Here is a 27,361-nt window from a genome sequence, read left to right on the forward strand (position 1 = left end):
CCACAACCATGTATGACGACCAGCATAGAGAGCCCTGAGAACCAAAAAACAGTAGTTATTCCAAGGTGTTACCAAGATCTATCAGAAGTGTTCAGTAAAACTAAGGCAACTCAACTTCCCCCACATCGCCCCTGGGACTGTGCTATCGATTTACTGCCTAATGCCATGCCACCAAAGAGTCGTGTATACCCTCTCTCTCTCACAGAAAGCCAAGCCATGGATGAATATATCGATGAAGCTCTGGATTCAGGTTTAATTCGTCCATCCACATCCCCAGCTGCAGCAGGATTTTTCTTTGTTGAGAAGAAGGATGGAGGGCTGCGACCATGCATTGATTATAGAGGTTTGAATAATGTTACAGTGAAATTTCGTTACCCACTCCCGTTAGTCCCCTCTGCACTAGAACAGTTACGTGAAGCCACCATTTACACCAAGCTTGATTTACGAAGTGCATACAATTTGATCAGAATTCGTGAGGGAGACGAATGGAAAACTGCATTTGTCACCACTAGGGGGCACTATGAATATCAGGCAATGGCCTATGGACTGGCAAATGCTCCCGCAGTGTTTTAATCATTCATCAACGAGATATTCAAGGACCTGATCAATAAGTATGTGGTTGCCTATATTGATGACATTCTCATGTACTCCAAGAACGAAGCAGATCATGTGAACCATGTGAGGACTGTGCTTTCAAGATTACTAGAAAACCAACTTTATGTCAAAGCAGAAAAATGTGAGTTTAATGTCAACCAAACCTCATATCTAGGCTACCACATTAGTCATGATGGAGTGCGAATGGATGAACTCAAGGTCCAAGCGGTCACAGAATGGCCAGTACCCACTACAGTCAAGGAACTTCAGCGATTCCTGGGGTTCGCGAACTTTTATGGGAGGTTCATTCGTAACTACAGTTCAGTCGCATCACCCATGACATCTTCACTGAAAGGCAAACCCCAGAAGTTAAAGTGGACAGATGAAGCTAACCAGGCATTCATAGCATTAAAGAAGAGATTCACCACAGCGCCCATCTTGAAACATCCTGACCCTAACTCACCATTCATTGTGGAGGTTGATGCCTCAGATCTGGGCATAGGAGCAGTATTATCACAAAGGCATGGAACACCAGGCAAACTACACCCATGTGCGTTCTTTTCCAGAAAACTGACCTCTGCGGAACGCAACTATGATGTGGGTAATAAGGAATTACTCTCAATGAAGGAGGCTATTTTAGAATGGCGACACTGGATAGAGGGAGCCAAGCATCCCTTCCAAGTCATTACAGATCATAAAAATCTTGAATATATTAAGAGTGCAAATCGGTTAAACCCCAGACAAGCACGATGGGCCCTGTTCTTCACAAGATTCCAGTTCACGGTTACATATCGACCAGGAAGTAAAAATGGTAAAGCAGATGCTCTCTCCCGCCGTTATGACTCTCCCACAGACAACAACAATTCTAACGACTCCATACTCCCTCCTACTGTTGTCATTGCTCCAGTATCATGGGATATTATGGAAGAAATTCAACGTGAGCAGCAAAATGAAATCTCACCCCCACAGTGCCCACCCAACAAACACTATGTACCAACGAACTTACGACAGAGGGTCATGCAATGGGTCCATACGTCCATTTGTGCAGGTCATCCAGGCATTTCTCGAACAATTCACCTAGTGCAAAACTCATTTTGGTGGCCTATGATGAGTAAAGATATTACTAACTACGTCAAGTCATGCCAAGTCTGTGCTCAGTCGAAAACGCCCAAGGAATTGCCATCAGGACTCCTCAAGCCACTACCCATCCCACAACGACCCTGGTCACATCTATCCATTGATTTCATCACAGACTTGCCTTCATCTAATAATTTTACCACTATCCTGGTCATCATCAATCGCTTCTCAAAGGCATGTCGTCTAGTCCCCTTACCAAGTTTACCCACAGCCATGAAAACCACTCAAGCCTTGTTTTAACATGTATTTAGGGTCTATGGATTACCAGAAGACATTGTCAGTGATCGGGGCACACAATTTACCTCACAGGTCTGGAGAGCCTTCTGCCAGCAACTGGACATTAATGTGAGTCTCACGTCTGGATATCATCCCCAAGCTAATGGCCAAGTCGAACGACTTAACCAAGAAATAGGCAGATACCTCAGGACATACTGTAGTAGAGAGCAACATCGCTGGTCTGAGTTTCTCCCATGGGCTGAGTACGCACAAAACTCATTAACACACTCATTGACAGGACTTACCCCCTTCCAGTGCGTATTAGGATTTCAGCCGCCATTATTTCCGTGGTCTGGGGAGCCCTCTGCAGTTCCAGCAGTCGATGAATGGATTCGGCGTAGTGAGAGGGTGTGGGACAGTGCCCATGTCAGGCTCCAGCGGGCTGTACGAACACAGGAGTTCCAAGCCAATCGCAGACGTCGTCCACACCCTCCCTACCAACCAGGACAGCGGGTCTGGCTCTCTACAAGGGACATCAAGTTACGGCTACCCACCAGGAAGCTCAGTCCCAGGTACGTGGGTCCTTTCAAAATCATAAGGCAAATCAATGAAGTGACCTACCAGTTGGAGCTTCCTGCTAATTATCATATTTCTCCTTCATTCCATGTATCCCTGCTCAAACCGGTCCACCCGGAGGCTGACCCCGGCCAGGAGGCCCAAGAACCACCCCCGCCACTGGACATTGACGGAAATCCGGCGTACAGGGTAAACGTGTTACTGGGCTCAAGGAGAAGAGGGGGTCAGCTCCAATATCTGGTGGACTGGGAAGGATACGGACCTGAGGAGAGATCTTGGGTTGCTGTCAAGGACATTCTCGACCCTTCCCTCATCGAGGAGTTTCATCGAGCCAGGCCCGCCCGACCAGCTCCCAGACCGCGGGGGCGCCCACGTCGAGCTCCAGGAGTCGCTCCTAGAGGGGGGGGGGTTCTGTAACGCCACGCCAGCAGAAGGAGCCCTCGCCCAACTACTGACTCAGCTCCGCTCCCTCTGCGGCTACTTCCTGTTTGTGCTGTATTTTAATGAGTTCTCAGGCCATGCTTCTTTGCGAAGTATTGCCAGTTTACCTGCCTTACCAAGCGTTATTCCAAGTGACTTTCATGACTGCTATCCTGTGTATGACCCTGCCTGCCTTGATCACGTACGTTCTCTGTCTTTGCCCTTTTGATCTGTTTTGGACTGATTGTTGTGTTACTGAACTGCCTGCTCTTATACTTCGTCGCCTGGATTTGCCCCTGTGTTTGTTGTTTGGATTGGATTGCTTATGTGTTGCCGACTCTCTGCTTGTTTACTCGTTGATGTCTCTGCCTAACCCCTTAAATAAACTTCTGCACATGGATTCTAACACCGCCTCAGCCTCCATGTTACACCCATCCAGGTACTGAGCGGGCGCAGCCCTGCTTAGCTTCAGTGGGCGACCATGTGAGCGTTGCAGAGAGCTAACTGCCGGATATAAATATTTCTCAAATATATATTTTTCATGAAACTTATCTGCATTCAAGTAGTGATATAACATGATTAAATAAAATGCTTTTGTTGTTCAAAAGAAGATGCTCTGCTCTTTCTTTTGATATACTGTATAATGTTCTGGGTGCCATCAGATTGAAAATCATCAAAAATGCTGCTGGTGGCTGGTAAGAAAAGAGTTAATCGGCAGAATGGGAGGATCTTTTTTTTTAACATCAGAGTGGGCGGTAGATGGGTTGGTCAGTCTGATCCAGACACTGTATAAATGAAGGAACAGAAAGGAGACCAGAACAAACTCCTAACAGGAGGAGACTCACTCATGGCCAATGAGACAGAGGATCAGGAGACTCAATACTGCTTTCCAGACATCAACTCATCATGTGTCAAGGGACAACGCTCAGTTTATGAATATAATATCATGTATGTGGTTTTTTCATTGCTGTCAGCATGGACTGTGTTTCTGAACCTGCTGGTGATCATCTCCATCTCTCACTTCAAGAAGCTTCACACTCCAACTAACGTGATTATTCTCTCTCTGTCTTTCAATGATCTGCTTGTTGGCATTATTGTGATGCCCATACAGGCTATCAGACTGATTGAGACGTGTTGGTATTTTGGACACACTTTCTGTGGACTTAGTTTAATAATAGTTGGGGTGATTACATCTGCATCTCTTAGTAATTTAGTTTTAATTGCTGTTGATCGTTATGTGGCTGTGTGTCACCCTTTACTGTACCCACAGAAAATCACCATCACTAACATGTTAATGAGTACCTGTCTGAGCTGGGTTTACTACTCAGTTTATAACACTGTTCTCATAATTTATAATGGATATTTTGAAACTTCAGAAAGAGCAGACGTGTGTTATGGAGAGTGTTTAGTCATGATAAGCTTTAGTTGGTTAGTCACTGATCTGTTCATATCCTTTTTTTCCCCTTGTGTCATAATGATAACTTTATATCTGAGGATTTTCTATGTAGCTCATCAGCAAGTGAAGGTTATAAACTCTCTGATGAAGGGTGGTAAATGTGTAACGGAGGGTTCAGTGAAGAGGAAATCTGAGAGTAAAGCTGCTCTGACTTTAGGAATCATTGTGTCTGTTTATCTGCTTTGCTGGATTCCATATAGTATCTGCTCTGTAACTGTAAACTCTTCCACAGCTATAACAGTTTTATCATGGACTGTGTATGCTAACTCAGGTCTGAATCCTCTGGTTTATGCTTTATTTTACCCCTGGTTCAAAAAGACAGCTAAACTCATCTTAACTCTGAAAATATTTCAGCCGGCATCCTCTCTGATCAATATATTTATGGAACATGATCTGTAATTAATCTGCCAATTCTATCAAACAATTGCATAAACATAAGATATCTTACAATAAAGCAAAAACGGTAGTGAAAACATTGTGGTCACATTTTAATTTGAGGGTCCTCAAAAGATAATCTGCTGATCATAAGTTAATTTACAAGTTAATCTGCTAACTCTCATTTGAGTAGTATCTGCAGATTGTCCTTGTAAGTCTTGTTAATCAAATACTTGCACCAGTGTCATTACTAAGAGACTATCTGCTAGTCATTTGCTGTCCATGTGATCTGTGATGTTGGCCACTTCATTTTGATGAGTTAACAGATTACCATCAACATAAGCTTACATTACCACCAGTAAAATTAATACTGAAAACCAATAACAACTGTCCACGCTCTGATTTGGGTCACACTTTATTTTGATGGTCCGTTTGTTAAATTTAAGTGACAAGTCTACTAATACTCAAATGGACCATCAAAATAAAGTGTTACCCTGATTTGTGCTTAATACAAATCACAAAATTCACAACAAAATACCTAAAACAGATCACAAATTCAGGAAAGTCTTATTTAATTTAATCTAAAAATATTATGACTATTTTACATACATAAAAAACAATATCTCTGGTCATAATTCGGCTTGATTACAGTGGTGCAAAAGGCACTCGTTTCTCCTATGAACTCGTTTCTCCCACTCTTTCTGGGGCAGCGTTTAATGTTTGAGAACCATGGATGGGACCCCTTTCTTCCAGGGCCACAGCACCCACCAGCCTTGGCGGGGATCGGACACTTTTTCTGGGGCAGCGTTTAAGGTCTGAGAACCCTGGATGGGAGACCCTTCTTCCAGGGCCATAGCGCCCACCAGCCTTGGCGGGGATTGGACACTTTTTCTGGGGCAGCGTTTAATGTCTGAGAACCCTGGATGGAAGCCCTTTCTTCCAGGGCCACAGCACCCACCAGCCTTGGTGGGGATCGGACGCACTTGCTCGGGTATACAGCCTGGCCAAAGACCCCCTGGTTCATTAAACTGAAAAACCGTCAGAGGCTAAGTCCACAATTTCACGCCTTCCGCGAAACCTCAACCTCATTATCTCTGGTCATAATTCGGCTTGATTACTGTTGTGCAAAAGGTACTCGTTTCTCCTATCAATAAAATTCATATACTTCCAAAAACCAAATCCTGAAGACTTCTTTGTGTGAGTTTCACAACAAGAGTTTTGATAATGAATTATTATTATTATTATTATTATTCTTTTTAAGTTAGGTGATCTGAAAGATCTGTTTATAAATGGGTCTGAACCAGGCATGTCATATCAACATAATATAAACTTGAACTATGACACAAATTCTTATTGGCTACTTTAAAACAATGAAAAAGCAAGACAGTTCTGCGTCTTTAGATTTACTGTAACAAAAACAAACTAAATAAGTTTATGTGCATTGGACATAAATAATGTTCAGATAACACTAGTAAATCAATTATGTATTAGCCTATTCAGTCCATTTTTATTATACCATCATGATTATTTTTCAAATCCACAGGTCACACATGAAGGCTGACCTTATTGTTTAACACATTGAGGCACTATTGCATCACTTCAGTGCTCTGTGTGTGTGTGTTTGCGTGTACAATTTTTCACACCTTTAATGAACTGCTCAGCGGAGGATCATTAATATCAATAACACATGAAAAACAAATCTATTAATAACCTAATTATAATTGGTCCTCAGAGTTGTTACATCATTGATGTTTTCACTGATCAGTAAGAGTAAACGAAGACAGACCAACCCATGTGACTGCCTGGAGAGAGGCCTACTGTACCAACACTGCCACTCTACAAACCCACAGTAAAGCATTAAAACAAACTGTATCAATATATAGAATAAATATACACACACACTGAACAAAAATATAAACAAGACTTTTGTCTTTGCTCCAATTTGTCATGCATTGAACTCAAAGATCTAAAACTTTTTCTATATACTTTCTCTAAAATATTTTAGCTCAAATTTAGAGTAGAGTCACACGACTCAGAATTTGGCTTAAAAATCGGACCCAAACATCACACAGTGCTATATGCATTGTATTTTTATGACCTCACACAATAAACATTACATATATTTCTATGTGATGTAAAAGTAGTCAAAACAAATGACAACAACACAGTGTTGCTGTTTTTTTTTAACAACAGCACAGCAGATAACAGTAAATCTCATTATTATTATTTATTACTGATTGAATTATTTTCTTATTAATTGTATTTTTTTCATCTTATCTGTGTTGAATTCCAATCTTCTCAAATCTCTTTATTTTTTATTTTTCAACACAAAATAAGATGAAAAAATAAATAAATTAGAAGTGAATAATGTAATTAATTTCTTGTGGAGAACCTGATGCGGCCCAGCCTCACCCAGACTCGGCCTCCAGTAGCCCTCAGGTAAATTGAGTTTGAGACCCCTGCTCTAAACACTGGTGCTCCACATGGCTGTGTGCTGAGCCCAATACTCTGTTCCATTTTCACCTGTGACAGCAAACCTGTTCATAGCTCTAACTCTTTAGTCAGGTTGGTAGATGAGACCAAGGTGGACGAGACACTCATATGAGTAGCATACTATGACAACAAAGGTGTGATGCTTATGTGAGTAGTATATTGTGGTGAGTGAGGCGAGATGTGTGTGTGTGTGTGTGTGAGTAGTAGTATTATTCTCACACCAGCATCTTGCATCCCTTGCCATAGCATGTTACTGTGGATAACCTGTTTTTTGGCTTCCAAAGTAATTAAAGCTTATTACATGTCAATATGCACTGTGGATGTTTGGAGTCTACCGGGGGTAGACTCCACACTCCAGGACAGGTTTCAACACACAGACTGGAGTATGTTTGCTTCCCAGGCCACATGTGGCTCTCACACAGACATTGACAGTTACACTTCTCCATAGACAGTGCTACAACCTAAAAACATATCACCACATACCCAAATCAGAAGCCATGGATGAACAAGGAGGTGCGCCTCCTGCTGATGACACACAACACTGCCTTCAGATCAGGGGATGCACAGGCCTACAGCACTTCCAGGGCTAATCTGAAGAGGGCCATCAAAAAGGCCAAGCACTGTTACAAGCTAAAGCTAGAGGAGCACTTCTCCAACTCTGATCCTCGGCGCATGTGGCAGGGCATCCAGGGCATCCAGGGCATCCACAAATGTCTCCTTCCTGAACGAGCTAAATTACTTTCTGCCCGCTTTGAAAGAGACAATAAAGAACCCTACACCAGGATCACTTCCTCAACTGACCACTCAGTTATCACACTCACCTCCTCAGAAGTCTACACCACACTGAGTCGGATCAATGTGCGTAAGGCTGCTGGACCAGACAGTATGTGCAGAACAGCTCACTGGGGTATTCACAGATATTTTCAACCTGTCTCTTAACCTAGCAACTGTGCCAACATGCTTTAAAACCACCTCTATTGTGCCAGTGCCCAAAACACTCTAGCCCAACATGCCTGAATGACTACTGCCCTGTAGCACTCACACCCATCATCATGAAGTGCTTCTAGCGGTTGGTCCTGGCACATCTGAAAGACTCTCTGCCATCCACACTGGACCCACATCAGTTTGCCTACCGTGGCAAAAGGAGCACAGAAGATGCCGTCTCCATAGCACTGCACTCTGTACTCACTTACCTGGACAATAAAAACACTTATGCACGAATGCTGTTTGTTGACTTCAGCTCAGCATTCAACACTGTCATACCCTCTAAGTTACTGATCAAACTCAGAGACCTGGATAGACACATTTCTCTGCAACTGGGTTATGGACTTTCTGACTAACAGACCTCAGAATGTTAGATCAGGTCACATCTGCTCCACCACCGTCACACTCAACACTGGTGTACCACAGGGCTGTGTGCTGAGCCCCTTCCTCTACTCCCTTTTCACAATCAACTGTAGCCCTGTGAACAGATCCAACACCATCATCAAATTTGCAGATGACACCACAGTGATTGGTCTAATCAGCACCAATGTGAAGTGTGGGACAGAATTTTCAGGTAACTGTTTGCCACATCTACACATTTTAACCACGATAGGTTCTGTTTAATCCTTTATTTAATGGACAGACGTTGTCAGCCGTGCAAGTGGCAGCGAAATGTAAAATTTAACACCACATACACCATCGCAAAAGGGCTTGCACTGACCAAGATTAAACTAATCTTGCAGCTCATGAAAAGACCGGTATTGCTATTAAAATGACGTATGTAAATAATAAGGTATATGTCAAAAGCATCTGTGCAAAATCAGACACCATCTGTGAGAACACAGCAGAGTTAATGTATTGTTAACAGATTCATTAATAAATTCATGTCAAGCAGTGTGTGCAGGACCGGTGAGCGGGCCGTGTATCTTTTGGTCACTCAATTATGCTCTAAAAATGTGTTTTCTTGTGATAACGGGATTTCATTGAGACATATTTTCCTCACGCATATATATATATATATATATATATATATATATATATATATATATATATATATATATATATATATATATATATATATATATATTATTATTTTTTTTTATTTATTTATTTTTTTTGCTTGTTAGTTTTGATTAGTGTTGATTTCAAATGCCATAAATCTGTTTATAAAACTTAAAATAAGTTTTTTTTTTTTTTGTATATGCTTTGGTAGTGGGGGGTCACGAGTTCTTTACGATCTTACATTGGGGGTCGCTGGCTTAAAAGTTGAGAACCACTGCTGTAGACTATCGAAAGAACCTGACCTGGCCACTTTTCTGCAAGAAGAATGGCTCAAAATCCCTCAGGCACACTTTCACACACACATCCTGAAAATGCAATACTTTAAAAAATGTACATGTTAAACATGAACACGTGAAGGTTTAATAAAATGATTTTGTTGTTTAAAAGCAGAGCCGCAATTCTTTATTATGATATACTGTATATAATATTTTAGGGCCATAAACTTAAGTGGAAACTCCTCAAAAACCCTGCTGGTGACTGGCAACATTTACAAAAAAAATGGCAAGAAAAGAGTTAAAGGGTGGATTGGGAGGAAAACTAGTTATTTATTTTTTTTTACATCAGAGTGGGCGGTAGATGGGTTGGTCAGTCTGATCCAGACACAGTTTAAATGAAAGGACAGAAAGGAGAGCAGAACAAACTCCTAACAGGAGGAGACTCACTCATGGCCTATGAGACAGAGGATCAGGAGACTCAATACTGCTTTCCTCACATCAACTCATCATGCACTAAGGAAACACGCACCGGTTATGAATACAATATCATGTATGTGTTCTTTTCATTGCTGTCAGCATGGACTGTGTTTCTCAACCTGCTGGTGATCATCTCCATCTCTCACTTCAAGAAGCTTCACACTCCAACCAACATGATTATTCTCTCTCTGGCTGTAAATGATCTGTTCATTGGACTTTTTGTGATGCCTATAGAGGCCGTCAGACTGATTGACAAGTGTTGGTACTTTGGAGACACTTTCTGTGGATTCACTTTAATATTAATTGGGGTGATTCCCTCAGCATCTCTTAGTAATTTAGTTTTAATTGCTGTTGATCGTTATGTGGCTGTGTGTCACCCTTTACTGTACCCACAGAAAATAACCATGACTAACACATTAATGAGTATCAGTCTGAGCTGGGTAAGCTACTTTGCTTACATCACAGCCCTCGTAATTTAAAATAGATATTTTGGCACTTTACACAGAACTAATGAGTGTTATGGACAGTGTTTAATCATTATGAGTTTTAGTTGGATCCTCGCTGATCTGTTCATGTGTTTTATTTTTCCCTGTGTGATAATCATCACTTTATATTTAAGGATTTTCTATGTAGTTCATCAGCAAGTGAAGGTTATAAACTCTCTGATGAAGGGTGGTAAATGTGTAACGGAGGGTTCAGTGAAGAGGAAATCTGAGCGTAAAGCTGCTCTGACTTTAGGAATCATTGTGTCAGTTTATCTGCTTTGCTGGATTCCTTACTATATCTGTTCTCTAACTGGAATCTCTTCCACAGCTATAAATGTTTTAATATGGGCTGTTTTTTCTAACTCAGGTGTGAATCCTCTGGTTTACGCTTTATTTTACCCCTGGTTTAAAAAAACAGCTAAACTCATTTTGACTCTAAAAATATTTCAGTCGGCATCCTCTCTGATCAATATTTTTACAGAACATGAGTTATAATCACACTGGTAAAGCTCTCTCTCATAATGGTAGATTTTATTTTCTGTGACTCTACTAATGCTATTACATAGGAATAATAAAACAAACTGGTAGTGAAAATGTTGTACCGTTTGTTAAAGTTCTGAATACATTACACTTTGTGTTCATGTAAGACATTGGAGATGCTGAAGGCAAATAATTTTCAGATAACACTAGTGAATAAATGATTCACTAGGTCATTCATTCAATTTTCATTAAAACATTGTGATTATTTGTCCAATCCACAGGTCACACATGAAAGCAGAGCTCATTGTGTATTTGGAGCAGTGTTGCATCAATTGAGTGAGTGAGAGAGAGAAAGAGTGTGTGTTTGTATACATTATTTCACACCTTTAATGAATGTTTCACTGGAGGATCATCAATAACACATGAAACTCAAATCTAAACAATTATAATTGGTCCTCAGAGTTGTTACATCATTGATGTTTTCACTGATCAGTAAGAATAAACAAAGACAGACTAACCCATGTGACTGCCTGGAGAGAGGCCTACTGTACCAACATTCCCCTTTTCCAAGCCAATAGCACAGTATCTCGGCCTTCACATTTATGTGCTTCCAAAATTATTGAACGAAGGCAAAACCTGAAGATTTATATAAAAGTTGCACATTTTGTGCTCTATTTTGCATGAGAGACTATTTTTTGAGAGCAATGCTAATACTTAATTCAAGTTTTTTTTTTAAGTCAGATAAATAAAAAGATTTATAAATGTTTACAAATGGGTCTGAGCCAGTCGTGTCACACCAATCTAACATATACTTTAGAAGTTTTGAACTATGGTGCAGATTTTTTTATTAATTACTTTAAACAAAAGATAGAAAAACATCACACATGATCACAAACATTTCTTTTTTTAGATTTATTTTACCATTATTTAGCCAGGATATCTTATTGAGATTTAAAATCGCTTTTACTAGACAGACCTGGCCAAAGTAACAACCATCCAGTACAACAATTTTAAAATAACTAAACACCACATGACAACAACATTTTATCAGTCCTCTCAACAAAAACATATATATATACTGCGATCATGATTTTCGTAAATATTACATCGCTTTGTAAATGTTTATTATTACCATTTGTTGAGTCTCCCCATACAGTATGATAGAGCACTTAGACCCGGAAGCCACTTCACAGCTAGTGCTGCAACCTTACAAACTGTAAACAAAGCAGTGTTTCCATGTCATTTTCCCAGTACTTCTAACTCACTCATTGGAGTGTTTAAGCATGTACCACCTTTTTACGGTCATGCCACAGCAATTCAGTTGAATTCAGGTCAGGACTTTGACTAGGCCCCTCCATTATGTTTTCTTAAGCCATTCAAAATTAGACATGCTGGTACTGTGAAAAGGATCCAAAACACACTTCTCACTCACCTTCTCACTGGAGAGTTTTTGAGAAAGTACTGACTTCTTAAGGTCATGCCACAGCAACTCAATTGAATTCAGGTCAGGACTTTGACTAGGCCACTCTATTTAGTTTTTTCTTCAGTCATTCAAAAGTGGACAGGCTGGTGTTTTTTTGGATCCTTTTCTGCTGCAGACCCAAGTTCGCATCAGCTTGAGGTCACTAACAGATGGCTGTATAATCTCCTTCAGGACATTTTGGTACACCGAAGAATTAATGGTTCTGAAGCAGCATAACAACCCCAAGACCATCACACTACCACCACCACATTTTACTATTGGTTTGGTGGCGGTGTTAATTTGCCAAAAAGTTTTGTCTCGTCTGTCCACAATTTCACAAATGTTTTGAGAATCATCTAAATGTTTTTTGGCAACCTGACAGGAGCCTTTATGTTCTTTTTGCTTAGCAGAGGTTTTTCACCTTGGATCTCTGCCATGCAATTTTTGCTCAGTTTTATGGGTGAGTCATGGACACTCACCTTAATCGAGTCAAGTGAGGCCTGCAGTTCTTTGGATGTTGTTTTAAGAGCTTTTGTGAACTCACTGAGGGACCATAAGGGGTTCACAGACTTGTCGGTGTCTAGGACACCCATCTGCATGAGCGCTGGGCTGGCTTCAGTGAACCTCTCCCATTGATAGTCCGGGAAGGACAGGACATGCAGGAAAGAGCAGGCATCATAGCATGAAGGCCACCAGCTTGACCATCAGGCATCCATGAGCAAAGGAAAGAGTGAGTGTTTCCCACCCCATCTGTATGATGCAGATTCCCACTGAGGAAAATGTTGGGCTAAAGTCTACCTGGTGGTCAGAGTAGTTCTCAGCTCCTGGACAAGGGCAGTGATCTAGGATATTCATTTGGCCCCTGGGAAGAGACATTGCGGGTTGGCTGTCACTGTCTGGCGGGCAACAGGCAGACAGGAAGCAGAGATGTGTTGGACCTGTAAGAGATGCACCTCTTGCTACCTCTGCTCATCATCCTCCCCCAAAACGACCAGTGCTGCCACCCATTACCTGGTGCGGTCTTGGTGAGGAACTCAACCTTTTTTCTGGGGTTTCTTTCAAGCCCTGGGATATGAATAATTTCAGGCTTAACTGTGTGTCCTGTTTATTGGCTCGGTTCTTTATTTTGAGATATATATATATAGATATATGTGTGTGAATGCCATGACAAATGAGTGAAAAATCATCAAATGCTTCTGATAGCTGGTAAGATTAAAAAAAAAAACAAATGGCAAAAAAAGAGGTATAGGGTGGATTGGGAGGACAACTTTTTTTTTTTTTTTACATCAGAGTGGGCGGTAGATGGGTTGGTCAGTCTGATCCAGACAATGTATAAATGAAGGAACAGAAAGGAGAGCAGAACAAACTCCTAACAGGAGGAGACTCACTCATGGCCTATGAGACAGAGGATCTGGAGACTCAATACTGCTTTCCTGACATCAACTCATCATGTGTTAAGGAACAACGCTCCAGACATGGATATATCATCATATATGTGTTCGTCTCATTGCTGTCAGCATGGACTGTGTTTCTGAACCTGCTGGTGATCATCTCCATCTCTCACTTCAAGAAGCTTCACACTTCAACCAACATGATTATTCTCTCTCTGGCTGTAAATGATCTGCTTATTGGCCTTATTGTGATGCCTGTGGAGGCCGTCAGACTGATTGACAAGTGTTGGTACTTAGGTGAAACTTTGTGTGGATTCACTTTAATAATAATTTGGGTGATTCCCTCAGCGTCTCTTAGTAATTTAGTTTTAATTGCTGTTGATCGTTATGTGGCTGTGTGTCACCCTTTACTGTACCCACAGAAAATAACCATGACCAACACATTATGAGTATCAGTCTGAGCTGGGTTTACTACTCTGGCTTATATCACAGTCCTCATAATTTCTAACAGATATTTTGACACTTCACACAGAACAGATGGTGTTATGGGCAGTGTTTAATCATGATGAGTTTTAGTTGGTTAGTCACTGATCTGTTCATGTGTTTATTTTTCCCTGCCTCATAATGATAACTTTATATCTGAGGATTTTTCTATGTAGTTCATCAGCAAGTGAAGGTTATAAACTCTCTGATGAAGGGTGGTAAATGTGTAACGGAGGGTTCGGTGAAGAGGAAATCTGAGAGTAAAGCTGCTCTGACTTTAGGAATCATTGCGTCAGTTTATCTGCTTTGCTGGATTCCTTATTATATCTGTACATTAACTGTAAACTCTTCCACAGATTTAAATGTTTTGTCATGGGTTGTGTATGCTAACTCAGGTCTGAATCCTCTGGTTTATGCTTTATTTTATCCCTGGTTTAAAAAGACAGTTAAACTCATCTTGACTCTGAAAATATGTCAACTTGCATCCTCTCTGGTCAATATTTTTACAGAACATGAATTGTAATTACACTGGTAAAGCTGTCTCTCATACTGGTAGATATTATATGTGATATTATTAAAGCTACTCATTGAAATATAATTACTATTAAGATCACTTTTATGAATAATAAAACATATTGGTAGTGGATAACATTGTTCCTTTTGTTTCTAACGTCTACATTATATTATACTGTGTGCTCATGCGGGGGCATTATAGATGTGGCAGGTAATAATGTTCAGATAACACTAGTGAATCAATGATGTATCAGGTTATTTTATTGAGCCATCATGCTTTTTTTTCCCAATCCCACAGGTCACACATGAAAGCTGAACTCATTGTATCTGAGGTAGGTGTTGCATCACTTCAGTGCTGTGTGGACGCCTTTTACAATTATTTCACACCTTTAATGAAACGGTCAGTGGAGGATCATGAATATCAGCAATATCAATAACACATGAAAAACAAATCTATTAATAATCTAATTATAATTGGTCCTCAGAGTTGTTACATCATTGATGTTTTCATTGATCAGTAAGAGTAAACAAAGACAGACCAACCCATGTGACTGCCTGGTGAGAGGCCTACTGTACCAACACTGCCATTTTACACACCCATAGTACAGTATTACAATAAATGATACCTCTTTATTTCATTTAACAGTAATACTTATGATAAAACAAGTCACCAGGCTGATGTGTTTTTGACAGGAAAATTCTCCATATGCAGAGCAAAATAATTAAAGCCAATGACTAATTCAGGAAAATCTTCCACCTCAGTGTTTGAGCAGACACACATACATGAACTTGTGGCAGTCATAGTTGAACATCTAATAAAAGTGGCGTTTGAGCACCAGATTCACAATAAGCAACAATGATGCATTGTGAGATTAATTGTCTGTAGTCTCATTTTTAGTAACAGGAGTTTTGGCAGGATTTAACTGATTTTTAACACCTAAAGTTGAGAAGGTCACACAGTTTATTCCATATTGTTGTTTAATTTATTTTACATGAGAATTTGTGGTGTCTTTTACTAAAGCGTAAAATAAACTATATATATATATATATTATATATATATATATATATATTATATATATATATATATAATATATATATATAATATATATGTATATATATACATATATATATATACACATATATATATATATACACACACACACACACATACATACATATATATATATACACACACACACACATACATATATATATATATATATATATATATATATATATATATAATATTATATATATATATATATACATATACACACACACACACACTTCAGTCAGAATTATTAGCCCCCTTTTTGGAATTTTTTTTTTTTTCTTTTTTAAAGCTTCTTGGCTTTGTGATGTTTAGCAGAGCAAGGAAATTTGTCTGATAATATTTTTTTCTGGAAAAAGTCTTATTTGTTTTTTTGGCAAATTTGCCTAATTACCCTAACCTGCCTAGTTAACCTAATTAACCTAGTTAGTTCTTTAAATGTCACTTTAAGCTGTATAGAAGTGTCTTGACAAAATATCTAGTCAAATATTATTTACTGTCATCACGACAAAGATAAAATAAATCAGTTATTAGAAATGAGTTATTAAAACTATTATGTTTAGAAATGTGTTGAAAAAAAAAAAACTCCGTTAAACAGAAAGTGGGGGAAAAAATAAACACAGGGGCGAATAATTCTAACTTCAACTGTGTGTGTGAGTATAAAATATATATATATATATATATATAATATATATATATATAATATATATATAATATATATTATATTATTTATTTATTTATTTATTATTTATTTGTAGTGTGAGAATATAACCCACTGTTGCTGCAAATACTACTTGAGCTTGCATTGTCTTCTAATACACATTCAATAGTAGATATTTTCCAAAAACGCACATACTAAGGCAAGGCACTTTTTTTTATATAGCAAATTCATACACAATGGCAATTAAAAGTGCTTTACATAAATAGGGATAAAAGAGACATGTATAGGAAAATAAAAACAAATTAAAGCTGCAAGCAGCGATGAAAGGGACCTCGCTCCCGGGCTCACCACCGCCCGGTGGCCTCAGGATGACAGAGAACAGCGAACAATGTTAGTTTAAGCTGATATATTAAAAAAATCTGAGAAAATCACAGATTTATACCAAACTTCCTTCTGTCAGCAGGTGTCGCTATGACTGTGACTCAATATTGGCATATAGATGTCTTCAGGAGAGGAATTTAGCAACCAAGTGAAGTTTCAGGCAGATTGGACATTGTGTTGTGAAGTTACAAGTACTTCCTGGCGAAAAACTGAGGTTTGTCAGGCCGCCAGGAACAGCGAAAACTCTAGATCTTCCCAATATATCATCGCTACAGCTTTCAGATAACACCATCCAAATTTGGTGCTGATACGAACAAACATAGGAGGAGGACTTTGTTGCACTGTAAAACATGTCATTTCAATAGCACAAAAGCACTTCAATAATCACGCTCACGTTATCATCATCATCAGCTCAAAAAACTTTGTCCTTTTGGCTTTGTGGCTGTTCATCAAGACAAAGACAAGGTTTGTTTGAGCTCGGGTTGACCATGGCTTGTTATTATATGTATATATTATTACGGTGTAATGTATCAGCTGTGTAATTAAAACGGTGCTTGCTTTGTTTTCATTCTCCTGGTTACGTATGACCACACGTTAGTGATGTTTTTCTGTTACCACATAGTTCAGCTGTGCATCTAGCTCTGCCTTTTGGTACCCTTTTGTCATGCTACCTTTTAACAGTGGAAATGGCCATTAAAGTGTACCGAACCGTACCGTACCACTCAGTGGAAAGGGCCATAATGCACCAGGAGCTCCCTCATACTGGGAGCTAACCATTTAGGGCTTTGTATGATAAATAAGATTTATAAATGTAAACTATGTTTCATAGAGAGTAGTGGTGTGAACCTACACTGGTCTCACGGTTCGGTTACGATTATCATGCCATCAATTCGGTTCCATTCGATATCTCGATAATTCGATAATTTTATATTTACATAGCCACAATAATTATTGTATTAAAGTTTATAATTTTAGATTATATTTTATAACTTGATCTGCAGACACGCTCGTGTCTGGATCCACAAGTAACGTTATTGTTGTAACAGCAGAGAGAGGAGATAAAACGTTACCTCACGAACACGCCAGCAGGTCAAGAGAGTTTACTTTCTTTTTTCCTAGCTGAGTTCTAATGTATGTCCTTGTCAGCGAAAGACTGTCCAGCAAACTCACAAGCAGTGAGATGTGCAGAGTTATCTGCTTTGAAAGTAGTTGGAGCATTTTAATTACTTGCGGTCTCCTCCCCAGTAAGCAATCGTCATATAAACATGTGTGATAAACGTCAATACGTAATAACCGGTTAGATTATTACTGAACTGATACCAAATTGTTCATGTCTGCATCGCGGTGCATCAAAGAAACAGATAATTTTGACACCCCTAATAGAGAGACAATGCCATGATGAAAGAACAGGACTATTATGATCATATTTTATCCAATAAGAATTTTAGATGAAGATGAACTTTTATCCAATTTTTTATATCAGCAATACAATCTGTTAAGTTTATAAATTTGTACAAATGATCAGGTTAAGAGGAGATATCATTGGCATAACACTGGAAACTAACTCCATGTTTTTATTGATACTGTCTTGTGATAACATATATAATGTAAAAAGGGACCAAGAACTGAGCCTTGTGGTATCCCACAGTTTACTTTAGATTGGTATGGTAATGGGCTACATCAGGGGTGTCGAACTCAATTCCCGCAGCGCCGCTGCCCTGCACAGTTTAGTTCCAACCCTGCTTCAACACATTTACATGTAGGTTTTAAACAAGCCTAAAACAAACATTAGTTTGGGTAGTTGTGTTTAATTAGGGTTGTAACTAAACTGTACAGAACTGCGGTTTGACACCTGTGGTCGACATTAAAGGTGGAGTAGGTGATCTGCCACAAACTCTGAACTCTAAAACTCTGAAACACAGTCCCTCCCCTGCCATCCAAAGCCACTCCAGCTGAAAACATGTGCGCACACCTTAAAGATGACAACAGACAACCCTCTCTCATGTGTTAAGCTAAAGCTAAAGCTTGGCCGGCGGCAGGAATTACACTCATTACTAAGCCATACTAACATGCTATTTTTGACCAAATATTCAAAAATGCGGGAAATGATATAGGGAGCGCGTCATTGTTCAAAAATGAACTAATGTGAATATAAAACCAACTTCAACTCAGTAAAGCAGGCTAGGCGGAATATCACTATTTACTGATGTTCTGTTGTTAAAATAAATAAAAATCAACAACATCAAGAACAACACTTCTGTGTTCAGCTTTGCGTGACTAAAAGAGTTTTAAAACATAACATTACCTGTCTAGGGAGATATATCCAGCTGCAGACCCATAGAACCACACGTTCCAGGCACACACAATCTAGGCAAACCATATATGGTAACTAACTAACTCCTTAGGAGCATTATCGCCACCTATTGAATTTCACAATATGGTTTCCCATTTCAGTCATATATTCTATTGTAACAATAATTTTAACATCTGTGCAGTTTTGGAACTCAAATTATGTAAATAAAAATAATTGGTTAAACGCTCATGACTTTATTCACATGTTCACATCCACAAAGAAAACATAATAGACAGTCTAATTATAGGATTAAGTGTAATAAACTAATTTAGGATCTTAATATCATCATACTTGGCTTTGTTGTAAAACATAAGCAAACAATAATGTGTCCATTAAAATTACTATAGTTAATCATTTTAACAATATATGATATAGTTATAAACTGATTATCTTAACTGATTAAACTACTATATTTAGCTAAACTGTAGCAACTGTTATTATATAATAATTTGTTTTTTAATTAATTATTAACAGTTAATTTGTTTGTAATGCTAATTTAATTGCAACTATAATTACAACAAATTACCAGTACTTTATTGTTTAAATACAATTTATTGCTTACTTTAAATTACTATAGTATTTAATGTGGGAATTGGGAAATCATTAATAAAAAGTTATAAGAAAATTAAGCAAACAAATACTATTAAATCGCTTGAGTAAATATGAATATATGCTATACATATTATTTTTTTATTACATATAAAGATGTATTATTGCCTATATTAACTTGCTATCATTTCCTTCATTATAAATGAATCCATTATGCAAATTAAACCTGTCAAATTTAGATCGTTCAGCAAGGCCAGCAAACGAGTATCTGCTACATTGACTCTGTCAGATAATAACGACTGATCATCTATGATGACTGATAGAAAACTGTTCAGTCTATTATATTGAATGGCGATCGGAAACAATGCTCCCCATTCGCCCGTCTCGATCGCAATATTTGTGAAATAGCAAACACTTATTTATTGTGTGCAATTTTTATTAACAGTATAAAAAATATATTGATGACGATGTCAGAGAAGACGTTAATAACATTAACATCCGTCGAAACCATATATGGTTTGCCTAGATCGTGTGTGCTGGATTGTGTGTTCCTGAAACGTGTGTGGTTCTGCAGGCCTGCAGCTGGATATTATTGGGTCTAAGAGAAATCCTTCAGCGTGCAAAACTAACTTCAATATTGATTCAGGATTTTAAAAAGTTTTGATTCAGCATGTTTTTACCGCTCACTCTCTCTCTCATGTGTATACACAAATGGTGGATCTTGCTGACAGACCGTTTGAGCTACTTGTCAGAATTATGGGAGATGTCGGCCCGACAATTTTAATTGGTCGAACATTTTTTAGTCTTATGCTTTACCCAGAATATAAAAATACATTTAGATTTAATAACGATTAAATTGACTTTAATCAGTACAATTGGAATGTGAAGAGCTTTAACCAGAACAACAAAACATGTTACTGAAGACAATCGCTACTGCACCTTTAACTGACCAAAGTGATAACATTCAGTAAGACCTGAACCAAGGCAATGTAGATCCTGTAATACCAACATATTTTTGAAGGCCATTCGAGGAGAATGTTATGATCAATGTTCTCAAAGGCAGCACTGATGTCCAAAAACATTAAGAGAGAAATGGAACCACGATCTGGTGATGGGAGCATTCGTAACTCTTAGGAGTGCTGTTTCATTGCTATGAAACGCTCTAAATCCAGATGGGAATTTCTCACAAATATTGTTTCTCTGTAATGAAGGTAATTGAGTGGATACAGCTTTTTTAGTATTTTTGATAGTAAAGGCAGGTTTGAAATGGGTCAATAATTTACTAATTTCAAGCTTTTTTTTTTTAATAAGAAGCTCAAAGACAGCTTGTTTAAAGTTTGTAGGCACATATCCTAAAAGTAGGGATGATTTCAAAGTGTTAACAGGTTCTGCAACTTCTGGAAACAATTGTTTTGTTCTCAACATGAGGATTTAATAAAATACTTTTGTTGTTTAAAAGCAGAGGCTCAGTTTTTTGTTTTAATTTATTATATTCTGAGGGTCATCAAACTGAGATGAAAAATATCAAAAATGTTGCAGAGGGCTGGTAACATTACAAAAACTATGGCAAGAAAAAGTTAACAGGTGGATTGGGAGGACTTCTTTTTTTACATCAGAGTGGGCGGTAGATGGGTTGGTCAGTCTGATCCAGGCACTGTATAAATGAAAGGACAGAAAGGAGAGCAGAACAAACTCCTAACAGGAGGAGACTCACTCATGGCCTATGAGACAGAGGATCAGGAGACTCAATACTGCTTTCCTGATATCAACTCATCATGTGTCAAGGAACAACGCTCCAATTATGGATATAATATCATGTATGTGTTTGTGTCATTGCTGTCAGCATGGACTGTGTTTCTGAAACCTGCTGGGATCATCTCCATCTCTCACTTCAAGAAGCTTCACACTCCAACCAACATGATTATTCTCTCTCTGGCTGTGGCTGATCTGTTAATAGGTCTTATTGTGATGCCTGTGGAGGCCGTCAAACTGATTGACAAGTGTTGGTACTTTGGAGACACTCTCTGTGGTTTCACTTTAATATTAATTGGGGTGATTCCCTCAGCATCTCTTGGTAACTTGGTTTTAATTGCTGTTGATCGTTATGCTGCTGTGTGCCACCCTTTACTGTACCCACAGAAAATAACCATCACTAACATGTTAATGAGTATCTGTCTAAGCTGGGTTTACTACTCAACTTATATCATACCCTTGTAATTTATAATAGATATTTTGATCTTCACACACAACTGATGAATGCTATGGAGAGTGTTTAGTCATGATGAGTTTAGTTGGATCCTCACTGATCTGTTTGTTTGTTTTATTTTTCCATGTATTATGATCATCACTTTATATCTGAGGATTTTCTATGTAGTTCATCAGCAAGTGAAGGTTATAAACTCTCTGATGAAGGGTGGTAAATGTGTAATGGAGGGTTCAGTGAAGAGGAAATCTGAGCGTAAAGCTGCTCTGACTTTAGGAATCATTGTGTCTGTTTATCTGCTCTGCTGGATTCCTTACTATATCTGTACAATAACTGTAAACTCCTCCACAGTTATAAGTGTTTTGACATGGGTTTTATATGCTAACTCAGGTCTGAATCCTCTGGTTTATGCTTTATTTTATCCCTGGTTTAAAAAGACAGTTAAACACATCTTGACTCTGACAATATGTCAGCTCACATCCTCTCTGGTCAATATTTTTACAGAACATGAATTGTAATTACACTGGTAAAGCTGTCTCTCATACTGGTAGACATATGTGATACTATTAAAACTATTCATTGAAATATAAATATTAAGATCACTTTTATGAATAATAAAACAAAATTGGTAGTGATAACATTGTTCCTTTTGTTTCTAACGTCTACATTTATTATACTGTGTGCTCATGCGGGGCATTATAGATGTGGCAGGTAAATAATGTTCAGATAACAATAGTGAATCAATGATGTATCAGGTTATTTTTATTGAGCCATCATGCTTTTTTTCCCAATCCACAGGTCACGCATGAAAGCTGAACTCATTGTATCTGAGGCAGTGTTGCATCACTTCAGTGCTGTGTGGACGCCTTTACAATATTTCACACCTTTAATGAACGGTTCAGTGGAGGATCATGAATATCAGCAATATCAATAACACATGAAAAACAAATCTATTAATAATCTAATTATGATTGGTCCCCAGAGTTGTTACATCATTGATGTTTTCATTGATCAGTAAGAGTAAACAAAGACAGACCAACCCATGTGACTGCCTGGAGTGAGGCCTACTGTACCAACACTGCCATTTTACACACCCATTGTATAGCATTACAACAAATTATATCAATTTACTTCATTTAACAGTAATACTTATGATAAAACAAGTGACCAGGCTGGTGCTTTTGACACAAAACATAGCATATGGATGCAGAGATATGTCTCTCCTGATCAAGCAAAATAATGAATTAACTAATCAATCACTAATTAATCACTAACTCAGGAAACTCTTGGATTTTTTGGGATCTGAATATTCTATGATGATTTTACTAAAAACACAAATAACATAAGTCATAATTCGACTTGATGAACTCATGTACTTAAGGGAATATTTCTCCCATAAAAATATTGTCCTTACATTCATATGCTTCCAACGCCATAGTACAATAAATAAATCCTGAAGACTTTTTTTCATGCAGAGATTCACAGAGTGAAGCAGCATAAGTCGGTAATTTTGTGCTCTGTTTTGAATGATAGAGCAGTTTGTGAGTTTCATTAGCAGTTATAATAACTCACACACGATGAGATTATGTGACCGAAGCCCATGAATGTGTTTATACATATTAAACTATTCTGGAAGCAATGTAAAATTAAGATTGTTGTCCTCTGGTGTGACACCCATATTTATTAAAAATGTCCCAAAAGATAGACAAGTCATGTAGAAAAAAAATCATAATGTCATATAAAATAAATACCATTATATGAGAATAAGTGTCCAACAATGAAGGCAAATCACTCCTACAGTGCATCCGGAAAGTATTCATTGTGCTTCACTATTTTCCACATTTTTAAAGCCTTTACAGCCTTATTCTAAGATGGATTAAATTCATTTATTTCCTCAAAATTCTACACACAATACCCCATAATGACAATGTGAAAGAAGATTTTGTGAAATTGTTGCAAATTTATTAAAAATAAAAAAACCTGATAAATCACATGTGCATCAGTATTCACAGCATTTACTCAAAACTTTGTTGATGCACCTTTGGCAGCAATTACAGCCTCAAGTCTTTTTGAATATGATGCCAAAAGCTTGGCACACCTGTTATTGGGAATCTTTGCCCATTCCTCTTTGCAGCACATCTCGAGCTCTATCAGGTTGGATGGGAAGCGACGGTGTACAGCCATTTTCAGATCTCTCCAGAGATGTTCAATAGGATTTAGATGTGGGCTCTGGCTGGGCCACTCAAGTACATTCACCGAGTTGTTGTGAAACCATTCCATTGATATTTTGGCGGTGTGCTTTGGATCATTGTCCTGCTGGAAGATGAGCCGTCACCCCAGTCTGAGGTCAAGAGCACTCTGAAGCATGTTTCATTCAGGATGTCTCTGTACATTGCTGCATCATCTTTCCCTCGATCCTGACTAGTCTTCCAGTTCCTGCTGCTGAAAAATATCCCCAAAGCATAATGCTGCCACCACCATGCTTCACTGTAAGGATGGCATTAGCCTGGTGATGAGCCTGGTTTTCTCCAACGTTACGCCTGGCATTCACTCCAAAGAGTTCCATTTTAGTCTCATCAGACCAGAGAATTTAGTTTCTTATGGTCTGAGAGTCCTTCAGATGCCTTTTGGCAAATTCCAGGTGGGGAGTGTCTTCCGTCTGGCCACTCTATCATACAGGCCTGATTGGTGGATTGCTGCGCAGATGGTTGTCCTTCTGCAAGGTTTTCCTCTCTCCACAGAAGAACGCTTGAGCTCAGACAGAGTGACTATCAGGTTATTGATCACCTTCCTGACTAAGGTTCTTCTCCCCCCATCACTCAGCTTAGATGGCTGGCTAGCTCTAGAAAGAGCCAGGTAGTTCCAAACATCTTCCACTAACGGATGATGGAGGCCACTGTGCTCATTGGAACATTCAGAGCAGCAAGGTTTTTCACTAACCTTTCCCAGCCTTGTGCCTCGAGACAATCCTGTCTCAGAGGTCTACAGACAATTCCTTTGTCTTTATACTTGGTTTGTGCTTTGACATGCACTGTCAACCCTGGGACCTTATATAGACAGGTGTATGCCTCTTCAAATCATGTCCAATCAATTGAATTTACCACAGGTGGACTCTTATTAAGCTGCTGAAACATCTCAAGAACGATCAGTGGAAACAGAACGTACCTGAGCTCAATTTAGAGCTTCACGGCAAAGGCTTAAGTTAAATGAGTGGACTTTGTGTGTGTCCACTGTGTGTGCGTGTGTCTGCTGTGTCTGAACTTTGTAACAACATTGTGTGTGACTCATCATTGCAGAAAGGCTTGAAATAACTCCACAACAAATACATCAGATTATCATTGGTAAAGTTCTTACTGTAGTATTTCTCACGAACGTTACGTGAGATCTGCTTCCTTCATGTCTGTCACAGCCGAGGCACACTCTGACAGGCATATATATATATATATATATATATATATATATATATATATATATATTATATATATATATAAATACATACATACATACATACATACATACATACATACACACACACATCTCTCAAATACTGGGTAGCTAAGCCATTCAGGGCTTTTTAGGTAGCCAATAAGAATTTATAATTTTAAACATTATTTTAAAGGGAGCCAATTCAATACTGACAGAACCGGACTAATATGATCATATTTAGTAGTTCTAGAAAGCACTCTAGCAGTATGGAGTCAATCTAGTGCCATATATACTTGAAAAATAAAAGAAAGTTTTGCAACTGAAAAATAAAGTATTGAGAACATTAAATAAATGCAAGTCTCCAAAAATTGCAGAGCGAAAATGAATTTGAGTAAGAAAAATGAAATTTGCAAACAAAAAAATAACTGCAATTATAAATCAAGCGATGCAAAAAAAACTAAAATATTTGTAAATTAAAAAAAGATTGTATATAAACACTATATATAAATATAACTTGGGCGTTTATGGCAGGCCCAGACCTACTGGTCTGTAAGATCACCTCTGTGATACTGCGTCTCCAAGTGATGAAGTCGCTTAAATGGAGGCAGGTCTGGGCCTGCTGTAAACGCCCAAGTTTTCTTGATTCAACCCCCTTGTCAAATCAGGGCCACAAAATGAAACGCACAGAAACATGAAGTACAAAGTGAAAACTGTCATAACTGTGGTCTGTCCCACTTTTGTCTATGTGTTGTTGTTGTGTCAGAGCTCATGAGCTTTGTTTTGACAGCTCAACATGTGCTTCATTGTCATTTGTTTCCCCACCCTCTCGTTCACCCATCCCCCCTAATTCCACACCTGTTTTCATTCACCCAATGAGTATCCCTTTATATTTTCCTCGTGTCCTCTGTCTTGTGCCAAATTGTGGTGTTCGTTGCTTGATCACGCCGACCTAGCTCGCATCCTTGTCTAGTTAAGCTAGTTAACCGCTCTTGTCTAGTTTGTTTATATCTAGTCTTGAAGCTCCAGTGCGGTTTTGCTCTACTTTTTTATTTTTTATTTTTGCATCTCCTCTGTATGTTAGAGTTTCCTGCTATCACTACTTACCGTGATCATCTCCGTGCTCGCTGTCTACGGCTGGTTTCCTGGTATCATCCGAAACCCGCAGCCGACGGCCGCTCGGCTTTCTCCACTCCCGGTTCCCGCTGCTTGCTCCTGTACCTGTGACAGTCCAACCTTCTCTGTCTGCTGATAAAGAAGTCGGCCGTTGCCGGCGATCGCAGTTCGCTGCTGTTTGCTGACCCAAACATCTGCCAGCAGGCGTCTTCACCCTTGTCTGGCTGATCCTCACTGGTCTGAACTACCTGCTGCTCACCACCGCCACCTGCTGGACTGCCCCGTTACTGCTCTCACTGCTCATTTCTTCCCTTTATAAATAGATGTTGCCTGCAATTGAATCCAATCTCTTTCCCAACAGAAAACGGTATTGCAAACTCACGGTTGACTAAAAAGCAAATCAAACGAGAATTGCAATTGACTAGACGGGGTTTTGTAAAGGAAACGCTATAAAAATGTTTTGCAAATGTATAGTTTTTTTTTTTTTATTGCAAATTTTTATTTTTTTTTGAACGGCTTGATTTTTATTTGCAGTTCTTTTTTGTTTGCAAATTAAATTTTATTTCTCAACTTAAATTTTCCCTTTGCAGTTTTTCTCAAAAATAAATTTTCGTTTAGGGATTTTTGGAGATTTGCATTTATTTATTTTTTTATTTGCAAAACTTTCTTTTATTTTGCAAGTATATATGATACTAGGTTGACTCCATACTCTAGCAGCTGCATTTGAACCAGCAAAAAGTGTGTTTATTAGGCCTACAGTGCAACCACTAGTAAGCATTACAGTAGTCTAACGAGAGGTCATAA

At 38.6% G+C, this 27,361-nt stretch overlaps 2 protein-coding genes and 1 pseudogene across 2 annotated transcripts; all 3 read left to right on the forward strand.

Annotated features, from left to right (window-relative positions):
• Window positions 1-3,736: 3,736 nt before the first annotated feature.
• Window positions 3,737-4,798, forward strand: LOC130236553 (trace amine-associated receptor 13c-like). Its single transcript, XM_056467280.1, has one exon. It carries the CDS (start codon window positions 3,737-3,739, stop codon window positions 4,796-4,798), a length of 1,062 nt encoding a protein of 353 aa, XP_056323255.1.
• A 5,125-nt stretch (window positions 4,799-9,923) lies between these two features.
• Window positions 9,924-10,985, forward strand: LOC130236551 (trace amine-associated receptor 13c-like). Its single transcript, XM_056467275.1, is given in 1 exon segment — window positions 9,924-10,985. A coding segment is annotated over 1 exon segment (1,062 nt).
• A 10,546-nt stretch (window positions 10,986-21,531) lies between these two features.
• On the forward strand, window positions 21,532-22,536 carry LOC130235985 (trace amine-associated receptor 13c-like; annotated as a pseudogene).
• The last annotated feature ends 4,825 nt before the right edge of the window (window positions 22,537-27,361 follow it).

The sequence above is a fragment of the Danio aesculapii genome, chromosome 10 (assembly GCF_903798145.1).
Source record: "Danio aesculapii chromosome 10, fDanAes4.1, whole genome shotgun sequence".
NCBI lineage: Eukaryota > Metazoa > Chordata > Actinopteri > Cypriniformes > Danionidae > Danio > Danio aesculapii.

Coding starts and splice junctions, on each gene's coding strand:
- LOC130236553 (XM_056467280.1), top strand. CDS start 3,737: ATGAAGGAACAGAAAGGAGACCAGAACAAACTCCTAACAGGAGGAGAC.